We start from the raw sequence: 22,812 nt of genomic DNA, 5'->3' as shown, positions 1-22,812 counted from the left end.
GATTTACAGCTACAAGACACTACATCACCAGGTGGAAAAGTTCAGTTCACAGAATACTGGTGGTTTAGCATTGTTAACAGGACCAAGCATTTTTCCCTGTATAAGAAACTTTGTAAGGGTCAATTTATTTATTTCTTCTGTGGAAGAATATTTACAGGTATAATCATGGACTGGGATCCACATAAGGTTCTGCATGAAACCTGTCCAGATTTGTATTCCAGTGTTTTTGTGTACCGCAGCGTCAGTAACGAACACATGAGATCATCCTATGTTGGTGCAGTGTACACATGTAAAGGCATCTCCACTGTAAAGTTGTGATTTATACTAGGCTGTCTCCGGTTATTGCTGTCTATACAAAGGCAAGATAATCCTTGAGAAACTTTGGTAAAGCCAGACGGTCAACTTGAGACAGACGTCTTTGTTTGTGGAGCTCATGTCGGACCACCAGCCGACACAGATGTTGAAGTGATTTCACAGCCACTGGAAGAAATGCAAACACAATTCAGAATATGTTCCTAATCTCCCAAGAATCAATTTCTGATTTATCATTTTGACTATTAGCCATTTAGCAATCCAAAGTAATTTAACATAGGTACTCTACAGGACATTATTCGAAAATAAATTCTCATGTTAAATAATTAATACCTTAATTTCCTAAAAATCTATTCTATCGTTTTCAAGCACACATCAGTTATTCAGCTGTTTACAGGTTCAATAAAGTCATCTGCCGACTACCCTTTAATAAAGTCTTCAGCTATAAATTATACTGCTTCAATTTGTCCAACATGCAACCATGATAAATTATTTACACAACTGTACACAATTGTTAAAGCAGGGCTATAAAGATTCAGTAATGAATTTACAAGTAGTTGTGAGGCAAATAGTATCCACATGCCCTGGAGCCAGGAGGCATGATCAGAGAGGGACAAAGGGTTTTACTACATGAAGACCTGGGGAGAGGAAGATAAGGGAGGCAGCTAAATAGGGTTACATCACCTTGTGTCACAGGCTGTAAGGGGCCAGGTTTTACTGTATAGGTTATGCAATGCCACCAATGTAGCTAATAAATCACTACAGCCCAATGTGTACAGCTAGCCATGGCTGGAGGGACAAAGGAATTTAGGGGAACTGGGTTCACAGGGCTGGGGGATACAGAATGTAATTATACTGTTTTGTGTAATTAGTGTTGCATTGAACATTGTTTAACTTCATTCAAAAACAGAATCATGGGTATTTATAACTTCTGAAGTTAGGGAGCATATCAACCTGAAAATCTGAAAGTCCTAAATGAAAAGATCAGGTTTAATTTGGGGTTCTGGTCACTGTAATGAGTGTTGGATTGTACAACATTCAAAAGAAGAATCTCAGGTAAAACCTCTTGATTCAGGAAGCATAGCAACATAAATCTAAAAGACAAAAGTAGTTTTAATTTCCTTTTCCTACACATGAGCATTTTGTTTAATGAATATTTGTGTCAGCTTGTAGCTGCAGTGCTAGACACCATGAAGTCATTGGGGTTTATGTAACAAAACTAAATTGGGAGTAAATAATCCCTCATTTCAGAATTTCACTAGTTTCAGGATTAGCCAGCTAGTGTTTGTGTCTGACCTTGAACAGAGACTGAAGTGGGGGTGAAACCTTTGTAATCAGAGATGACAGTGAGCTTGAATCTGTTTCAGTCTTGCTCATTTATAGAGAAACTATCCACGCTCACGTCCCTGGACGCTATGATCTCTTGATGCATATTAGTCCCATGTGGGAGGACATTTGTCAGTGTAATTGGGTAAAGATAAACTGTTCAGCTGAATCTCTATCATAGCGCAGACTAACATCTAGTTTCTGAAATCAAAGACATAAATACAGTAGGAAAAGTTGTTAGATTATCTTAATAAACCCAAGAGACTTTCTTCATTTTCACAGACTGCACTAATTATGACTGTTATAGACTTGCATCAACTGTACTGGACATATTTGTTCCAGGTTCTGGATGACAGACTAATCTTAGCGGATAAAGTGATGTTAGAAAGACTTTTATTTAACTTGCTTCATGGGTCTATTACCTGAGACTAGTCCACTCCAAAACACACATAACTCCTACAAGAACCAACAGATCTGTCAATACCATTTCAATAATATAAACTGCTTGAATACCTTACGAGGAAAGATCAAATTCACTGTGATTCATATGATTACTACACAATCCAAACCAGGCTGACAAGCCAACAGATGTTGGACATGAGGAAGATGTTCTGTGGTCTACGGCCCGCTTATGGTGTCCCCTGTTGTGATATTGATTAAAAGTGAACCCAACTCACTCCCCACTCACTCACTCTACTGAGACCACTATAACTATGTCAGTGGGGAAATAGAAATTAGAAAAGCGTACATCTAACTATACAGAATTATTTCCCCTTAGAGTTGTTTTATTTGGCTGTCAAAGAAACCTGAAATTACAAAACTACAGGATGACTTTTGAAACACTGAGGATATGGACTTTATTTTTCAGTTAGGTCAAATGCATGTGATTATACCATTGCTGCTTGTAAGAAATGGTGGACAAAACACCCAATTAATTATCTTATAGTGGTATTTCGCAAATTGTACTTTCATTAGGGTTTTACGGAAGTTCAGAAGCTACCGGAAAAAAGATATCATACATGTGGAGACAGGAAGGAAATGACAAGCAGGGTAGTCTCCCCTTGGGAATTGAAAAATAATTAAAAAACAGTTTTGGACCACCTACGTTCAATTTTAGGGCAAATGTTTCTTGATGTGAATACATGCAGATTTACTTCAGAATTATGACATATAAATGGTACATAATTATATATCATAACTTCTGAGAGATAATGTTCTTAACATTATTATCTTGAAATGTGTTTGGAAGTTTAGAAGTAGGTGAATATTGTTAAAAGGTTCTCACATAGACCATAAAATACAAAATGAAGAGAGTGAAAAAACCTCACTCAAAGACGTATGGCTTGTAGCACAAGCCAATGAGGTAACATATGTTATATTTGGGATTACACTTTCTCAGTAAAGTACAGATTCTAGTACTTTTGTTGGGTTGAGTCCCATCTGGGATTTGAACCCACACCCTCCGAGTCAGGCACCTAATTGCCAGCACACAAAGTTAGCCATCTAACCACTGCAGCTTCCAACAGGGTAAGGTGTATGTCAAGTGGATGTTATACCATGAACGAGCTAATGTCTTTTAGTATATATATATTTCTGGAGCTTAGTGGCCATGATTTAATATGTGCAATAATTCTTTATTTTAAATTAAATTTATGTTTTAATGTCACTATATTAAACCTATTTATGGGAAGTACAGATTGAGAGTATCTATGTCAAAGTCACATTTGAGAATTTGAGTCCATAATATCAATTAAAACACCACGAGATCAAATTCATACTTCTATACCATGGGATTTAACCTCACTTCTGTACTATGCAGAGATTCCTTAGAAACCACAGATGTTAATTAAAAGATTGCATTAAACAGACAAAAAGATTTACAATTGGTCACAAAAATGTATATGAATATAAAGCTTATTCCTCATACCCAACACACCTCCATCATACACTGGTATTATCTATCACCTACCATCACCTACTATGTATTTCTACTTTGATTGCATTTTTTCATTTGTGATTTATTGTATTACTAGAGCAAGACATTTTTACCAATGCAGTTACACAAAATATTATGTTTAAACCATAAATTCCGTACCTCTAAGATGAATCTTACTAATAGTGTTGCATAATGATGTTTCTGTTTCAAAGTAGTTTCTGGAACTCATTCAACAACCTTGCTTGTGGTTTCTTAAGTTGTATTGTATTTTATCTTTTGGCCAAGTACTACCCTCAGTGTCAAATCTGTAACAGGGACAAGGAAAGAAAATATAAACGAAGAAAAATAGGCAACACAGCCCTGTCAGTCTGGGTTGTATTATAACACTACTACACACTATTCCTGCCTATTGTCTAGTTGGCTTAGATTGGGACATTTGTAAAACACCTGTAGAATTCAGAGGTCAAGTGTGAAAAGGTCAGATGAGTGGCATGGATTTGGTTCAATTCAAGTTGCCATAGTTACTGATACCAAAGGAAAACAATCCTTTGATCTTTTAAACCCCCTTGGACCAGCAATTAAAACCATTCCATATGATGTTAATTGACTTTCAGCTATACTTATTGATGCATCTGTCGAACAGTTTTCTGGGCATTTTCATAATCAAATGGTTTCTTTTAAAGATTTAAAGCAATATCTTGAAACATAACATAATTAAAGTGTAATTATATCTTTGTATGACAATGCTGAGTAGTACATATTAGATGCAATTTATTTACAACATATCTATGGAATACATAGTTCTTGAGCTGTATCGACACCAGCAAATCAGTTAAATAACAGCACTCTAATTTTAATCACAGATACAAGGGTTTGCATTCGGGTGTTCTTTTTAGTCAGCTACATTTTTATACTCATCTTCATCTGACAAAAACGAGCAGAAAACTGTAAGGAAACAAATCTCGAAGTGTGCCCATAGTGAACTCCCCAAAACTGAATAGCAAATATAAAACAGAAAAGATCAAAGGTAAATGAAGGGCAACATTCTTTAATCTCTAAATTTCCTTTTCAGCCTGATGAAACCCCCTACCTGTAATGAGGTCATATAATGAGACTTTGATATGCACAAGCAAAGGTGATATGTGACCAAGACCTATTTGAGGTGCAGAGATTAGCAACATCAAAACCCCATCAAGACGTACCACCGTTAATTAGCAAATAACATGCACACCCATAGCTTTCTGGGTCGTTTAACAAAGGAAGAAAAGAACCATCAAAGAAAAAAGACTGCCTCGATCTTTGAATTGTTCCATGTAATGGGGGCATAGAGAGGTGTGCAAATGTATTTGATTACAAAAGAGCATATAAGAATGAGATTACATAGGTGTGGAGGCGGCTATTGTGATGAAGAGCACGTTAGTGGATCCTGGCCGGGAGGAACAGAGAGTGGGTCAGGGGAGATAATTGTTTGGAGGTTGGGTCACCCCCTAGGGGTAAAGCCCGAGGGGGTGGGGTAGGGGAGCACAATGGGAATTGTCAACAATAAATATACAAGTGACACTGACTTAATCCTACATCAATGGCAGGGCAGGAGTAAGGTAGAGCCAAGGTCACATGTTTGGACAGCGACAAATTGTTCACATCTGTGCCACAGAAATTAATATAAAATGTTGTGTTGTTTAAAAGTGAAGCGCTGTTACAACCAAATATAAACCTTATACCTGTACAATACAGACAAATAGTAATAATATTTAGTTTCTATAAAAATCTGCAATGATTAATATTGTCCATTAGTTTAAAGCAATCAGTAAGACCATGTGAAATTAACTAGATACTGTCTTCATGAATTGCATCAATGTGTTGTGAATTGTATTGGGTATTTATTCCAACATTGGTGGCCTTTGAGGATTAAATGGAGTGAACTGGAAAGACACTGAATTAATCTGATGTCAAGGCAGAAGTAAGGTAGAGGAAATGTCAAATGTTTGGACAATGTGCTACAGAATTCTATATAATTTAAAATGTTGGTCTTATAAGAGTATATGCTAGAGTATAAGCTTTTACCTTTTACTTTTAGCTTCAGGCCGCCGCTATACAGTGCCAATCACCAAGACTAAACAAGCTCGAACGTCTTTTGTACCTCAAAGTATAGCAATTTTAAACAAATGTTGAATGTCCAGTTATCATCTTATTCATTTAATTATATTTAAGCACATATTTATCTCTTTTTATGTTTTTAGTAATTTCATATTTTATGTTGGCATTCATTTGTATTTGTGTCAAGCTCTGTGATCCAAAACAAATTCCTTGAAAGTAATAAAGTACATGTATTGTCTGTCTGTCGATATATGGTTTCATTTAAAATGCAGAATACCTCCAAGAATTTGTACCCACATCTTGAATAACTTACTTTCATATGTTCATGTCAGTCTAATGACAGCATGCACTTTAGAATTGCCCATCTGTCTAAATCTTCAGACGAATAGTATAGGACTCATGGCAAATACATTTATACAAAACAAAATAAGGCTATATTTATTGGACAAGATAGTTGTGGAATATGGATTATTTTCCAGTTTTTGTTTGTTTCTTTGTTTTTTTTTGCTTGTGCACAAATGTGGTCAAAATGCTCCACCTGATCTTGTACAATGTTACACGACAAAGGCATTCCCACTTAGATGTGACGAGAGGAACCCATGGCATTGTCTGTGTCTGGGGAAGATGAACTCCAGGGTAAACTGCCATGATGTCCTTCCACCCCCTTCATTGTGTCCTCCATGACAACCTCCACCATCGCAGGATTAACCCAGATTTTATTGACATTCTTTATAGCCCTGCCCAGGCTGGCCACTCATAAATTACATCACTGGACCATATCTTTGTTCCTGATAAACAGAGTTTTAACATAACCCTGTATCGAAAATATGTTCAGGTTTACTTAACAAACAAGGACCCAGCGACTGCCCTTGCAGCAGACCAGGGGTCCAATTCTAATCCTGAGCCTGGAGTCTTAAATATGTTGATAGCATAAATTTCATATGAAAGTTCTTTGGCTTAATTGTATGTATTTAGTATTTTTATTTATTGTGTTAGAAGTCCAGATGTTAAAAATTAAGCCCAGCAACATAACAGGAGTTCATATGTAGACTACAATAAAGTCTCTGAAATGATATCTTACACACCCACACAAAATTTATCTATAAAAAGTAGTTCCCTAGACAAAAGCTTGAACAATATATATTTATTATTGATGTCTATTACATCTCTATTTATATCAGTTATGCTGACTTTATTTTGAAAAGGTGTATGGTATGTAATGTATGTGGTTATGGGTATTAACCATTTATATGTGAATATTGTAATGAGAAGTAAATTCATTATAGAGCTTATAGATCCTTCTCTTACACATCCATAATGATGGAAGAATCACTGTAGAGGACTGTAAAGAAGGGGAAATGTCAGATGTCTCCCTACTATGATGTCATAGTCCGAACTTGGCTGAGTCTGGGATAACGATCTGCATACATTGAGGTTGTGGGACAGAGCAGTTGTTTGTTAACTTATAGATAACAATAAAATCACTTATGAAATTTTCTATAGTGTAAATTGACATAATTCGTTTTCCGACTTAACATGTATTAAGAAGTTTATATTCATTATATTTCTGTTCACACTGAATCTAATATGTCAAACTCAAAACATACTATAATATCTTATTGGAAAAATCAGTGTTGAAATTAGACAAATCATGAGGCAATAGCACACTTTTAAGTATTTGTATTCTACTTTTTTGAAATGCAAGAAAGAATAATATAATTATCTTGCAATATTTTCCTAAAGATATCAGTGATATTACAGTCAAATTCATTCTTTTCAATTCATTAATGACTCTATTAATACCAATATTAAATATTAAAGAAACAAACAGTGGTAATGCCACAATTAATAGAACATTTGGAAGTATAATAAAAACAGTACACAGAACCAAATACAATAATATATCAGAGCTACAGATAACTTTTCGGGTCATTAAGTTATGTACTCACTTGTGTTCATCTCAGTTGGGTATCCTAATTTTCTTTTGAGTAACCAAATAAATTGTACCCACCTCACTCAAACTTAATTGGGTATTTTGCCATTTCCCATTAATTGTAAGAATATATTTAAATTTAAATGTTGGTTTACGTGTTTGTTATATATACATGTATATAGTTGATCTGTAATAAGAGAAACAATAAGAAAGACTGCAAGTTCATGTGCTGAAATAGAACCACTCAATATATCTTGGTTATTTTATCTATCAATTGGTATGATAGCTAAGATTTGACATGTTTGTGTGTACACATGTATGATCACATTTATTGAGTATTTTAAAAAAACTTCACGTGTACTTGTATGCAATAGACTTGATAGGAATTGAGTATTCACATAAATATTTGCATAATTTACGCAGATACGCAGCTTATCTGTACCTCTGAGATGTATATGAAGTTAAACACCTGATTCTTTATATTATATTGTACTGATTGTAGTTAATCTGTCAATACTGATATGAGAGTATTGAGTGTTCTTGAACTTCTCTGGAGTAGAAAAACACCAGCAAATCCTGAATTTTGTCACAGTTATTTACACATAACATTTCACAATACCCTCTCATGTCTTTTTAATTCCAGTTAATTGTATAATTTTACATCAATGCCTCCTAATTTCTTCTTCCTGATTCCTAGGTAACACAGATCAAATGATGGCCCCTGTTCAACATGCCACCTCAAAGTATAGGTGTTACTGATATGCCAGTGTTAAACTGACACCATGGTAAGCTAGATAACAGAGTAAGGAACAGAAGACAGACATTAGAGCTCATCCCTGGGGCATCACTGTAGGTCATGGTGTAGTGTTTGGTCTGGAGATTATTCACCTGACCACTACTTCCATGCCTTGGTCGTCCTGGGGAGGGTAAATAAAATACAATATGCATTGTCATTTGTTTATGTAGGTGTATACTGTGCAAATGACCCCAAACAGGAAATGTTTACACTTTTTGTGTTAGCTCTTCAAGGCATAACAGTATTTCTTTACAGTGTTCTTCAGGATGTTGTGTAAGAAAAGAATGACACTATGGCCTGGAGGAATCTGGGATATATCGATTTCTACATTATGTTTGTTACGAGGACAACAGTAAACAAACAGGATATAGTTCGGGGTGCTGTGTTGGGCAGAGAATGAGGCGTGTATTTGAAAACAGATTATGCCATGCCCTTGAGGCTGTATAAAATATGTCTATGTGTGATCAGTTGATTTTCATTACATATAAAGTAAATAAAAACAAAACAACAGTTGAGAATAGAAGACTCTTCAGCATTACAATTAGAGTTAACAATATACTGCTCAACATTTGCCAAGAAGCAAAAAAGTTAAAGGTGTGGTCCTTAGCAAATACTGAGTGGTATATTTTTAATCTTTCCACATCATATGAGAGTGAATTGGGAACACAGTTTTTGACCAATAAATTGGACCAGTCATTAGGGGTGAAACAGTATACTGCGGTATTAGTAGAACCACAGTATTTTGCCTTCAGTTCAGTATACCTTAATGCAATGAAATGATTTTTTTCTGGTATTTTCGATTTGCGTACCGCCATTTCTATCAAGTCATAAAATGACGGTTTTGTTCAATCAAAATAACAAAGATTATGGTTATTGTTTCCGATGTTATCAAACAATGTAAGGTTTGGCTCTTGTTGTCAATTTTCTGCATTCTGATCATATCTCATACACTGAACTGAAACGGGCCGAACCGAAAGCCTTGTACCGCAATATGTACTGTACCGTGGTAACAGCGTGCCGTATCAACCCTACTAGCCATTTAAAGAACATTTACTACAACCATCGATTACTTTCGAATAACGTGCCTGTGAGCAGCAGTTTTTCTTGTGCAAATTGGTTAAGTTTTTATTTTCTCATAAAGTTGTTTAACTGGAGGTCAATGCCTGAAAACCAGTCAAAACCACGACTATTATCTTCACATGGATTTAACCAGACTGAATAGGAGAATTGTACAACAAAAGACAAGGTCACAAATTTAACCCCCCGTGTAACATGCTACAGACGTGGGCACCGAGGGATCCCCCGAACCTGATTCTCATCCTGCACTTCTTTATCCTACTGACGCCATCATTTTGATGTGTCACAGGCTACTTGCTGTCTGATTGTGTAGGGTCAGTGGAGGTGTTGTCTGCAGGTGTGAGGATGTTTGAGGTGTAACAGACTAGTCGTCCCGTGATGGTCCAGTGGCAGTTTGAGGTCTGTTAATGTGGGGCCAGGAGACCATCATTCTGAGGTGTCGTAAGCTAGGTATTGTCTAGAGTTGGAACAGTTTGAGTCACTACAAGCTAATTGTCATTAGGTGGGACCGGAACAGTTTGAGGTGCCACAAGTAACTGTCATCAGTCTGTACTGGGACAGTTTGACATGTTGCAGGGGAAATTGTCTGATGCTGAGATTAAGACCAAGCAACAAAATTATGGATGTGGAACAGTGTTAGAGGGATTAATCAGCAGATTAGAGCAAGCGGATCAACGATGAGAATGTAAATGACATGAAAGGAACAGGTTCTGACGAGATGACATTCAAGTATAGTTCTTCAAGACATGAGTCTAATCTCAAATACACATTGATATAGGTAATGGTGAATTTTTATATACTGAGAAAAACAACTAAAGGAACACAGGAAACTTCAAGTGTTCCATTAATATTTTCCAGTTTCCATCACCAGCTTTGAATAGCGTTGTGGGAGGAAATCTGAGAAAAGGAGTCAGTTGACTCATATCCATAATATTCTTGATAGAGTCATAATTGTAACTAACAGTTCCTGCCAATTCCTAATTAGACATTTTGTACCCAGATCTTGAGGCAGCAGATACTAGGTCTGGATATTGATATAGATCACAGAGATCAATAATCAGTTATCGATAAATATCTGAGAAGTAACTTTGAGCAAAAATGCCAACAAGACACTGTTGTGAACATCATCTTGATAATCATTAACAACTTTCCCCATTGACAATATTTCTGATTATCAATCTTTTTAGCCAGCCTTTGCAGGTACCTGGATTGGATTGGATATTTGGGGGCTGGTTGTAAGTTTTTACAACTTACCAATCGCTGTCACTTAGCAATTAATTACTAAGCTGAAAAAGGATCTCCAGAACTGCCCAATATACAAGTTTTATACAGATCTAACTGTTCACATACATGCACATTTTGTGAGGACGCATTTCCATACAAACAAAATACCTGGAGGCTATCATGACATTTGATCAATTTTTAAATAATTAATTCTGTGGTTTGCTGTACCCCTGTTAAATCTGTCCAGGTGAATATCTACCTGTAAAATACATCTGACAGGTGTAACAAGGAGAACATTGCAATCAGCACCTGTGGAGATCACAAGTTTCAGGTGTAAACTGCACAGGGGGGAGGGAATGGGGTGCACATGTCATCTACCTGTACAGCACACCTGGCAGGTGTAACACTGGGAAATTGCAATCAGCATGTACAAAGATCAAAAGCTTAAGGTGTGAGCTGCACATGGGGAGGGGGAAGGATGTACACATATGGTGAGGAGGTGATAATCCTTTGAAAGGCGTTTAAGTAGTTGAAAGGAAATATGTACCTCATTGTTGAGTATAATTGTGTCTCTAAATTATATCTATACCTTCTGTCAAACTGGATTGTTACATATGTATTTCACAAGTAATACCTACATTAATACCACTCCAGAATACAAAAGATAACATATATCCACACAGTTAAATTTTGTTATTGAAAAACAAACTTAAAACGTTTAAAAAGTTGAATGGAAAAAGTAAAATGTCAAAAGTGTATTATTCAATACTAAAACATTGTACCTGTGTATATATATATATCTACACAAAGTCGGAGAATCTTCCTGATTATTTTTTCACTTCATGGACAGGTTGAAATCAACTTTGGAATTTAGTTAAACGTTAAAATCTTATTTTGACCACTTGCATTTAATAGTAGTAGCACTAATTTTTCTGTGTTTGTTATGATCTTTCCAAAATAGTAACCTCAACTCTGGTATGATGAAGGTAAGAAATGCTCAGTGCGAAGATTAATGAATGTGATCGTGTCTTACTCTCCCAGTGCAGCAGAAGTTGTTTAGCCGGGTGGGTACTACTAGGGACCAGGTCTCGTGGGGTCCGTCCACGGTTGTCTCGGGCATACACGTTGGCACCATGCTCCAGGAGGAGAGACAGGAACTCACAGTCCTGGAGTCGAGCTACGTCATGGATAGGCATCTTGTGGATCTGACGAGTATTAACGTCGGCACCTGTAGAGATATTTACTCATGTTACAGACTACTATAAGTGGATGGAAATCGGTTTGCTTAAAAAGGAGAGGAGTCATTATTCTATAACAAGTCAAGTCATTATTCTATAACAGTCAAGTCACTATTCTATAACAGTCAAGTCATTATTCTATAACAAGTCAAGTCACTATTCTATAACAGTCAAGTCACTATTCTATAACAGTCAAGTCATTATTCTATAACAAGTCAAGTCATTATTCTATAACAAGTCAAGTCACTATTCTATAACAGTCAAGTCATTATTCTATAACAAGTCTATAACAGTCAAGTCATTATTCTATAACAAGTCAAGTCATTATTCTAAAACAAGTCAAGTCAAGTCAAGTCACTATTCTATAACAGTCAAGTCACTATTCTATAACAGTCAAGTCATTATTCTATAACAAGTCAAATCCTTATTCTATAACAAGTCAAGTCACTATTCTATAACAGTCAAGTCATTATTCCATAACAGTCAAGTCATTATTCAATAACAAGTCAAGTCATTATTCTATAACAGTCACTATTCTATAACAGTCAAGTCATTATTCTATAACAAGTCAAGTCATTTTTCTATAACAGTCAAGTGTGTGACTATTCTACAACAAGTCAAGTCATTATTATATACCAGTCAAGTCACTATTCTATAACAAGTCAAGTCACTATTCTACAACAAGTCAAGTCATTATTCAGAAGTAAATTTTCTCTACCCACCAAGACACCTGGTGTCATACTGATGTTTTTTATTCCATACAGAGAGTCTTCATCAGTTTATTGCTTTCTACCCACTATGGGAGATGTTTTTTATTCCATACAGAGAGTCTTCATCAGTTTATTGCTTTCTACCCACTATGGGAGATGTTTTTTATTCCATACAGAGAGTCTTCATCAGTTTATTGCTTTCTACCCACTATGGGAGATGTTTTTTATTCCATACAGAGAGTCTTCATCAGTTTATTGCTTTCTACCCACTATGGGAAATGTTTTTTATTCCATACAGAGAGTCTTCATCAGTTTATTGCTTTCTACCCACTATGGGAGATGTTTTTTATTCCATACAGAGAGTATTCATCAGTTTATTGCTTTCTACCCACTATGGGAGATGTTTTTTATTCCATACAGAGAGTCTTCATCAGTTTATTGCTTTCTACCCACTATGGGAGATGTTTTTATTCCATACAGAGAGTATTCATCAGTTTATTGCTTTCTACCCACTATGGGAGATGTTTTTTTTCTACCCATTCCATACAGAGAGAGTATTCATCAGTTTATTGCTTTCTACCCACTATGGGAGATGTTTTTTATTCCATACAGAGAGTCTTCATCAGTTTATTGTTTTCTACCCACTATGGGAGATGTTTTTTATTCCACACAGAGAGTCTTCATGAGTTTATTGCTTTCTACCCACTATGGGAGATGTTTTTTATTCCATACAGAGAGTCTTCATCAGTTTATTGCTTTCTACCCACTATGGGAGATGTTTTTTATTCCACACAGAGAGTCTTCATCAGTTTATTGCTTTCTACCCACTATGGGAGATGTTTTTTATTCCATACAGAGAGTCTTCATCAGTTTATTGCTTTCTACCCACTATGGGAGATGTTTTTTATTCCATACAGAGAGTATTCATCAGTTTATTGCTTTCTACCCACTATGGGAGATGTTTTTTATTCCATACAGAGAGTATTCATCAGTTTATTGCTTTCTACCCACTATGGGAGATGTTTTTTATTCCATACAGAGAGTATTCATCAGTTTATTGCTTTCTACCCACTATGGGAGATGTTTTGGTAGATCACGTGTTATTATTCTGATGTTGACATTTCATACTTAGTGGCATGTAGCCTGTGTTTGGTGCAGAGAAAGGTTCTGACAAAGCTGTAAATTTTATAAATGTTTTTGCTTCTAAATAAATATCCCACACCCATTTATTAAAAAGAAATTTAACCATTGTTAGAAATGACTTTCCAACTAAGATATTATTCTTGCACTGAATTCCAGTTCTTGCTTTGTATTTGGGGGAAACTGAGTCATGATGTGGATCAGCCAAACTGTTGAACTTCAGAACTTTAGATTAGATATAGATTTGTAACCTACGAAATAAACTGAACACAGAAACAGAATCCTTCCCACCAAGGCAGAATTAAGAAAATATCACAAGGAACAAGACAACGTTGTATGACTGAGCAGGATGCCCCAACTTGAACAGATTGATGGACAAAGGGAGATAACTTTTCCATTGTGTTAATCTGGACATTTAAACTTTTCAACCTGTTATATTGTTCGGGAGAAATTTATTGGGCAGATGGCCTCTTTTCTGCTTAAGTGTGGAACATATGCAACTTGGGTGTGCAAATTTTGCTGTACTTGAGAAGAAGTATGATACCTGTAGTGCTGAGAAGAGAGTTATTAAAACCATGTGGCCCTTGTGTCAGGTTGGACACAATATAACTATGTAACCATAGTAACAGTGTTGCTCACAAAACACTCTTCAACTTTGTCCTTGTTATTAAGTCACGCTTTTATTATTTCTGTACAACTGTTAAGACGGCTTCTGTTATATTGTACAAATGAGTACAAGGCTGTTACTATGTTGTTTCTACATGTACAATGCTCAGATACTTTTTTGTACAAATGTGTACAAGGCTGATGATATTTTGAACAAGCTAATAATATTATGTATTTTGTATCATGTGTACATGACTTAATAATTAATATTTGTACAACTGTGTACAAGGCAATTATTGTCATTCTATCCAAACATACACAAGGGTGTTACTGACGTGGGTAGGTCTGTCTCTGACCTGCTCGAAGCAGCACCTCCGCACAAGCCTGGCTGCCCTTGTATGCAGCAACATGCAGCGGGGTGCCGTAATGACTGTCTGTCGCCATCAGGTTAGCCCCGGCATCCAGTAGAATGCTGGCACACTGCGAATTGTCTGGTTAGTTGAAGCAGAAGAAAATTATTCATATCTTGAAAAACAAGAAATTTAACCAGAAAAAAACAAAACATTTTTTTTCTTCTAAATTTTTCAACTAAAAAATTACACACAAATTCAATGCAAATGTGGACAGTGGAGTAGCTTAGTGGTTCAACCTTTCACACGTGACAGAGAAATTCCAGGTTCAATTCCAAACATGGGTAAAATGTGAGAAGCTAATTTCTAGTGTCCGTTCCTGTGATATTACTGGAATATTGCTAAAAAGCAGCATAAAACTACGCTGGTTAGTTTGTTGTTTAACTCCGCAATCAGCAATATATTCCAGCTTTATAGCGGTAGTCTGTAAATAATCGAGTCTGGACCAGACGATCCAGTGATCAACAGCATAAGCACCGATATGCGCAATGGAGATCAATGACATCCTTCAACCAAGTCAGCCAGCCTGACCACCCAATCCCATTAGTTGCTTCTTAAGACAAGAATATGGGTTGCTGGGATCTTAACCCGGATCTTCATGGGTTAAAACTACACTGACTGACTCACTCAGTGGAAATGTGTAGAGCAAGTCCAACTGTCACACATTGTCCTTGTTCATGTAATTGAGTTAGGAGATCAATAAAATCATACTTTGTTTTCACTGTACAACTAATCAACTATCGATTTAACCAAGGAAAACAGAATTGGGATCCAGAGACAAAATAATTTCCATATTCAGGAAGAATTTTGTTGTGTCTGTAACAGCAGTATTTTAGTCATAATATGAGAATACAACCTGAAGTGATGGAGGTTTTAGATGTGTGAACTCTGACAAGCATGGGTATGAAGCTGACATAGCTTAGTGTCAAGTGCATATGTTTGTAATCATCAGTAGTGAGTGATGACTGATGTAAGGGAGACAACTTATGCCAAGATATATATGTTGATTACAATCACTATAGTTTTTTGCATTTAATGAAGCCCTAGTAAAATCAAGGGGAGTTGTCTTAAGTTCTCTAACAGTTCATGTTTTGACTAATCATCCTTTGAAAAAACGTGAATAAAAACACAGGAAAATGTTTACCACATTACAATTCATACTTAATTAACAGAATAATTTCTGATAAAATATATCAAGATTTGAGCCAGACATGAACTCTGATTATTAAGCTGAAATTATCAATGAAGTTGTCATAAGATACCATGTGTAGGTCAGATTGTCACCAACCTACCTCTAAGTACAGCTTCATGAAGCGGTGACGACAGCAGTAACAGCGGATTGACATCAGCACCATGTGACAACAGCAGATGCACAACCTCTATGTCACCATAACAACAAGCATCACAGAGTGGGGTGGCGCCATCTATATTACGGGCATTTACCTAAATCAGAGAGAGTGTTGAATGAACTGAAGAAACTGACTTACAGGAATGTTATGACCTATTAAAGCTAAGTACCCGGTATTCTAATAACCAGTGGTAATACAAACAGCATCTTGATGGTCAGCATCAATGCTTAAAGATAAAAACTAAAACAAAATTACCGATCCACTGGTTATATCATTACATTTCAGTTTTTACCAAAAATATTTATAATAGAACAATAGCACTTTGAACATGCTAAAACAAACTTATGGATATAACAAACTGTTGATGTTTTTTCTGGACACTTGCTGTATCTTTTAGTCAAAGTGCGTGTAACAAACTAAAGTTATAATGAACAAAAGTAAGAGGTCATTTTGAGTTTGTTTTAACCATAGTTTACTATAGTCATAGGCGGATCCAGAAATTTTCAAAGGGGGGTGGGTGTTTGTGTTTCAAACCCCCTGAACCCCACCTTGGCTCTGCCATTGCAAAACATTAACTTCAATGTGATCTTTAGTAATTTTCAAAGTGCGTGCGTGCGTGCGTGTGGAACCCCTGGATCCGCCACTGATAGTCCAACCAACATTCTTGCTTCATTTTTATCAAATTCTTCTGGGGTGGTGGGTAGCCTAGTGGTTAAAGCATTTGAAGATCCGGGTTTGATTCCCAACATGGGTACAATATGTGAAGCCCATTTCTGGTGTCCCCCGCCATGATACGCTGGAAAATTGCCAAAAGTGACGTAAAACTCAACTCACTCACTCGCTCAAATCCTTGAATATGGACACAGATGCTTTGCAAAGTTTCTTTAAACAAAATAAAATATGAAAAGTATAATACCTTTATCTTCTTCAAAAGTTTGGATGGAAATCTAATGATTAATTATTTCCAAATGACCATGCAAACTGACCATAGCCCCTTTTTCCAGGAGAAACTTGATGACTTTCTGTCTCCCATGTAAGCATGCGTGATGGAGAGGGGTGACCAGATCAAAGGTTTGATGATTCACGAAGAAGTCCTTCTCCTCGATGAGATGCCGCACTACATCAGCTTTGCCCTGACGTGCAGCTTCATGGAGGGGGTGGTTGTATGTTGTTACTGTTGCAAGAACAAAATCAGGCTCACCTTGGTTTTCAATGACAGGATGCAAAATGTTGGGACCTATATATGCATACAATTTGAGAATGGAAATAACTTACATTGTAAGTGCTGTGATACCCCAAATTGTTTGACTATTGGATAAATTTTGTTTGTTGTTTAATGACCCAGTCAGCAATACTACAGCTGTGTGCAAATAATTGAGTCTGGTCCAGACAATCCAGTGATCAACAGCATGAGCATCGATCTACTCAACTGGAATATGATGACACGTGTCAACCAAGTCAGTGAGCCTGACCACCTGATCCCGTTAGTGCCTCTTACGACAAGTATGGGTTACTGAAGACCAAATCTAACCCGGATCTTCATGTGTTGGAGATAATGACTGAATGTTGAGTCACTGCAGTAGACTGACAAAAAAACTCTTAGTCAAACTTGCATTAACATTAACATGCATGATTATAAAATACAGGCCAATTGTTCTCTGACAAGCCAAACTGCCATCAGAATCGGGATTGTAGGACAAAAAAGCCTGTGGACAAAAAACCCTGTTGACAAAAGCCCCCAAGGACAAAAAAACCCAAAGCTACAAGTGAATAATGAAGATTGTTTATTATTCAAATGTTATATTTAGCACCAATGGGCACCAGCATCAATTGGGTACAATTTGAGCATGACTTTGCTGATACATATCTAAATACTAAGTTGAGTAATTAAACTTTTAATACTCTTGAAGTCAGTTTATCCTCATCAATAATAAAGCTTCACCCTTAATAATGTTTACAAACGAAATACTAAGTTACTTAAGAACTTATTCCAAGCGTCCTCGTACTTAAACAATAATAGTTCAGGGCAAAAGTGTGCTGTATTACACTATACATGGTGGTAAAGCGAACTGTATTTCTTTCTAAGGATGATTACGATTAATTTAAGGCAGAAAACAAACGACGGTGTCGGTGACCTAAATTAAGAATGCTCGCAGAGGGCTAACTGGCATGTTGTTCTATTGATGTGTCTGCCCCCCCCTACGTTAAGATGAACGTTACCAGAAAAATACAAATGATAACAGTTTGATGACGGTTTATGTTCGGATTAAATATCTTCTCTGAATTATATTAATTACATCTGTCATTAACGTAAACCATATGGGGCAATATGAACGTCGCATTTCACTACCAACGTAAGTTTAGATCAGTACATCCAGATGAAGCTGAGTAGTCAAGCCACATTCCACCATTGCATTGTGGGAATGTAAACATTGCGAACGTTATCGTGTCGCTGAAAACTTGTGAGTCGAATTGACACATTTTAACCGTCGTAAAACATAAACGTAATGTTTCCACCAGTGTTGTTAGCTGCGTGGAGCAACTGCAAACCAAGAAACGTGATGCAACGGAGTAGTTTACTGTAGGAGGCTGTACGAGGCGATGACAACTGACATGCATCGTGACGTCGCTTACATTGTGATGTAATGTAAAATGGTTCGAGTAAGAGGGGGCAGACTAGAATGGCGCAGTGACAGTATAACGTCATTCAGTTGTTACGTCATCAAAAAACCATACCTTTATTGTCTGATAATGTATTTTAGGCATCTTAGAATAATAATTAATGAAGCCTGTCACTGATAATCTCTATTACTGATTCAATCAAAGCATGTCACTTAAGTCAATCACTCAGTAGTTAAAAAGTGTTTGGGGGTTCATTCCAAAGATCCTCATTTGGGGCTTTGGTCCTTATGGGTTTTTGTCCTAAGGGGTTTTTATCCAACGGGTTTTTTGCCCTAGGAGGGCTTTTGTCAACAGGTTTTTTTGTCCGCACACAAGAATCGACGAGACACCCTCAAAACTGAGGGTTTGATTTTGAGGCGAGCATTTTGACAGTTCAGTCATCAGAGTCAAAGATAATTTATTCGAATTTTACACAGAAATATTTGAATGTTTTACCATACTGACATGGTTCATCTACACGTAAATATTATGAAGATGATACATGATTGTCTACACCCAATGCACACCGTTCTGTCAGTGTCGCCTGTCGGGCTAAATCACAGCTGCCAGACGAGGCGTTGCAAGGTACTTACTAAATTCTTGAACATCCGCCTCTATGTCATGCCGGGAATGTGTCATTTTGATCTCCAATACTGATGATACTTCACGTGGCAGATATTGATGTAGAAGAATATCTGCCAGTTTTTATTTCATCGGCTATTGAAAGTTGTCAGTTGATTGCGAAGAAGGGGAAGCAACTCCTGCGGTGCTATATATTATTTTCTTTCAATCATTTAGCACCAGAGTTTAAGGTTCAATCCCAGCGTTGTCCATACTATTTCCAGTGTACGCAAAAGTTGTTCTTCTGTACATTTCCATAACAAATTTTTATATCTGCAAGTTGACAATGCATTTAAAATTATTTTTGCGACAATGAAGTCCACTCAATGTATACAACAGCAAACAACAGTAACAGCCCAGTAACATGCAAAACTAAAACTAACCACTCCTGCTTTGTTTGTTACTTAAAGGTTCATACATTTCATAATAATGTTTATCACTGTACAGATTCATATAATGGTACTTTGTGTTGGTCTGTGATGCGAGATTATGGTTGGATGTATTGCGTGTTTGTTTTAGTTTCAAATTTTATTAAAAAAATTTCAACTTGAGTATTACACTCTTGATGATGATGATGATGATGGCTTGGAAGTTTTCTGGCATAATATGTGGTTTGCACACAGGACTGCCAGGCCATTTAGTGTTTGAACGAAAGATATGGCAACTTGCATAATTATTTTTGTATGAATTTTGAACTGGAAATTTGCCAGAAGTTGAAGGGGGAGCTGAACCATGGGGTAGTGTGGTTGGCATTTGTTGTTGTTTTTTTTGTTTTTTTTAAATATATTTTTACTGCTCGGTTATACATGTGGGATTATATGCGACCTATAGAAGGCCAGTTGTGATTAGAAATATACCTAAGGCTTTGAAGGTTTGGATTTTATTGAGTGAGCTTAGAAGTGTTTGTAATTTAGGCGGTCATAAGTGTTGAGTGAACTCTGAAGCACCATTCTGTGTTGTTGGTAGTGTATGCAATGTAGTAGGACGTGTTTGGGCATTATTTGGCTTGGGTAGAACTGATCACAGGTTTCATAAAAGTGTCTACTCATGATGTATTTTTAAAAAACCCGGTTGACCTAGTGATAGATGCTGATAGGTACACAGATTGGGATGGTTTTGTTGCAGTTGATTTCCCCTTGCAGTGTTTATGTATTTTATGTAGATGGGAATTTAATTTTGAGTGACTTGTTTGTAATGTAACTATCACACTGTCAATATCTTTAGTTTTATGGTGGATTTCTAGTGTTTTTTTGAGTAGATGTTTTAGTGTAGAATTTGAATTTTGGTACTTATTTTACTTTTGGAAGACTTTTTGTTCTGATAGGCTTTTGATTTCAATTTTAGATAATGGTATGTTTAGTTAACTTCTGTGAGTTTAAATGCCATTTTGTCTGCTTGATCGGCATGTTCGACGAGAAACACACCAACATGGGCAGTGACAAATCTCTTCTTGTATTCCATGATTGTTGGTTTAAGTCATTCACATGTGTATTTGTCATCTTTCACTTGACGCTCCATGAGTGACTTTATTGCAAGTATCAATTAGTGGTGACAGGGCATGGCTTACCTGCACTATGCACAATAAGTCAATAAGTTCACCACTGCCTCTGAGGGTGTCAAGGATATATATGAGTTATCATGGTTCGCATTCAGGAATTCTCATGTCTGGTGCAATTATTCAATCTAAGACTGGATTCTAAAAAGGTTTGATGTTGTGAATGTATTAATGTTCTATAATATGAACGTGGCAGTGCAGTAAGAGAGGAATGGCCAGTAGTGTTGCTAAAATCTTCCATCAAAGGATTGACCGTTAATATGTTGACTGATTAATCATTGTTGTCTTGCACCATGGAATTGTCAAGCATGTAGGTTTACTAAAGCAGACAGGATTACACCCACTTTATTTATATTATTTATTATTGGATATTTTTATAGCGCACATATCCACGCACTAGTGCATGCTCAAGGTGCTGGTTCCTGTGTAAAAGCAGCATGGTTCCTATGTAAAAGGAACCATGCATCTAGGTTCCTATGTAAAAGCAGCATGGTTCCTATGTAAAAGCAGCATGGTTCCTATGTAAAAGCAGCATGGTTCCTATGTGAAAGCAGCATGGTTCCTATGTAAAAGGAACCATGCATCTAGGTTCCTATGTAAAAGCGGCATGGTTTGTTCAAATGATTAGCTGATGGTATATTGATTGATTGTTCATTGTTGTTAATTGACTTCTTCAAAGAACCATGGATATCATGAACAAAGATGTCATGTGTACTATCTAAGGTGCCCAATGAAACATGGCACAAGCTGTGGAACAGCTGAAAGAATCAGTCAGTTGAGATACAAATAGGGGTTTTAATATCCCCAAACGCTTTCAATATGTGTAAATATTTTATCATTACAAAGACATGTCACATCGAACAAATTTCTTTGTACAGCTTGAAAAGTATGGGGTATTGTTCTTATGTGTGGAAATATTCCTCGAACAAGGTGACTGCCTGATATTATACTTACTCTTTTGGGGTGTAATTTATGATATTTGCATTTTGTTTTTATTAATTTGTTGTACTAGGAATGTATAAGGCATCGGTGGTTAATAATCAAACTGTATGTAAAAAGTATTGCAGTAGCAATCGCTTATTCCAAACTATTATTTTATTGAATATTTTTATTAAAATTAAAAAAATCAATATGGGATATATAATTTCTGATAAAATAACACTTTCATTCAAGCATCGCTTCAAAATTATTTAACTTTTTATTATTGGGTATATTAAAATCGGATGCTCTCTTGTAGTGCAGCACTAATTTCCATGAAGAAAAATACAAATTGTTTCTGGACATTTTTGATGGGAGTTTGAACATGCTGCAACTCCATGATGTTCGTCATCAGATGAGTTTACCAAACCTTAGAATGATGCAAATGGTAGCTATGTTGTATGGTGCTGTATTGAGTGGGTGTGTTGAGTTTAACACTGTTACAGACATTTACCATTTTGTAAAACCCTCAACTGGGCATGGTGAAACATATCAGTGCAAACTTGGGATTATATCCCATGATCAATTCTTGGCACACCCACATGGCAAAATCTGCACAAACACACACTGCCTAACATAAATCGGTCAAGTGTAACATATGTTATATATGGAATTACACTTCCTCAGTAAAGTACAGATTCTAAAACTTTTTGTTGTTGAGTTCCATCAGGGATTTGAACCCACGCTCTCAGAGCCAGGCACTAAATCAACAGCACACAAAGTCAAAACCTATGCAGCCATTGATTTCTGTCACACATATGACAAATCTTTGCACATTGGATTGTGGTGCCTGAGACAACTGCCTGTGTCTTAATAATGATAGTGCATATTTACACATTTCCA

At 36.4% G+C, this 22,812-nt stretch overlaps 1 protein-coding gene across 1 annotated transcript; it reads right to left on the bottom strand.

The window, feature by feature from the left end:
- Positions 1-113: 113 nt before the first annotated feature.
- On the bottom strand, positions 114-19,550 carry LOC124270161 (ankyrin repeat and SOCS box protein 13-like). The gene is made up of 6 exons (XM_046705192.1): positions 19,409-19,550; positions 17,141-17,328; positions 16,098-16,248; positions 14,752-14,886; positions 11,735-11,929; positions 114-480 (listed from the first exon to the last, which is right to left on the bottom strand). Exons 1-6 carry the CDS (start codon positions 19,452-19,454, stop codon positions 350-352), a joined length of 846 nt encoding a protein of 281 aa, XP_046561148.1. The 5' UTR covers positions 19,455-19,550; the 3' UTR covers positions 114-349.
- Positions 19,551-22,812: the final 3,262 nt, after the last annotated feature.

The sequence above is a fragment of the Haliotis rubra genome, unplaced genomic scaffold, assembly GCF_003918875.1.
Source record: "Haliotis rubra isolate DU_JTF1 unplaced genomic scaffold, ASM391887v1 Scf15, whole genome shotgun sequence".
In the NCBI taxonomy this organism is placed as follows: domain Eukaryota; kingdom Metazoa; phylum Mollusca; class Gastropoda; order Lepetellida; family Haliotidae; genus Haliotis; species Haliotis rubra.
The sequence above is the reverse complement of the archived record's forward strand: the minus strand, read 5'-3'. Positions and strand labels throughout refer to the sequence as shown.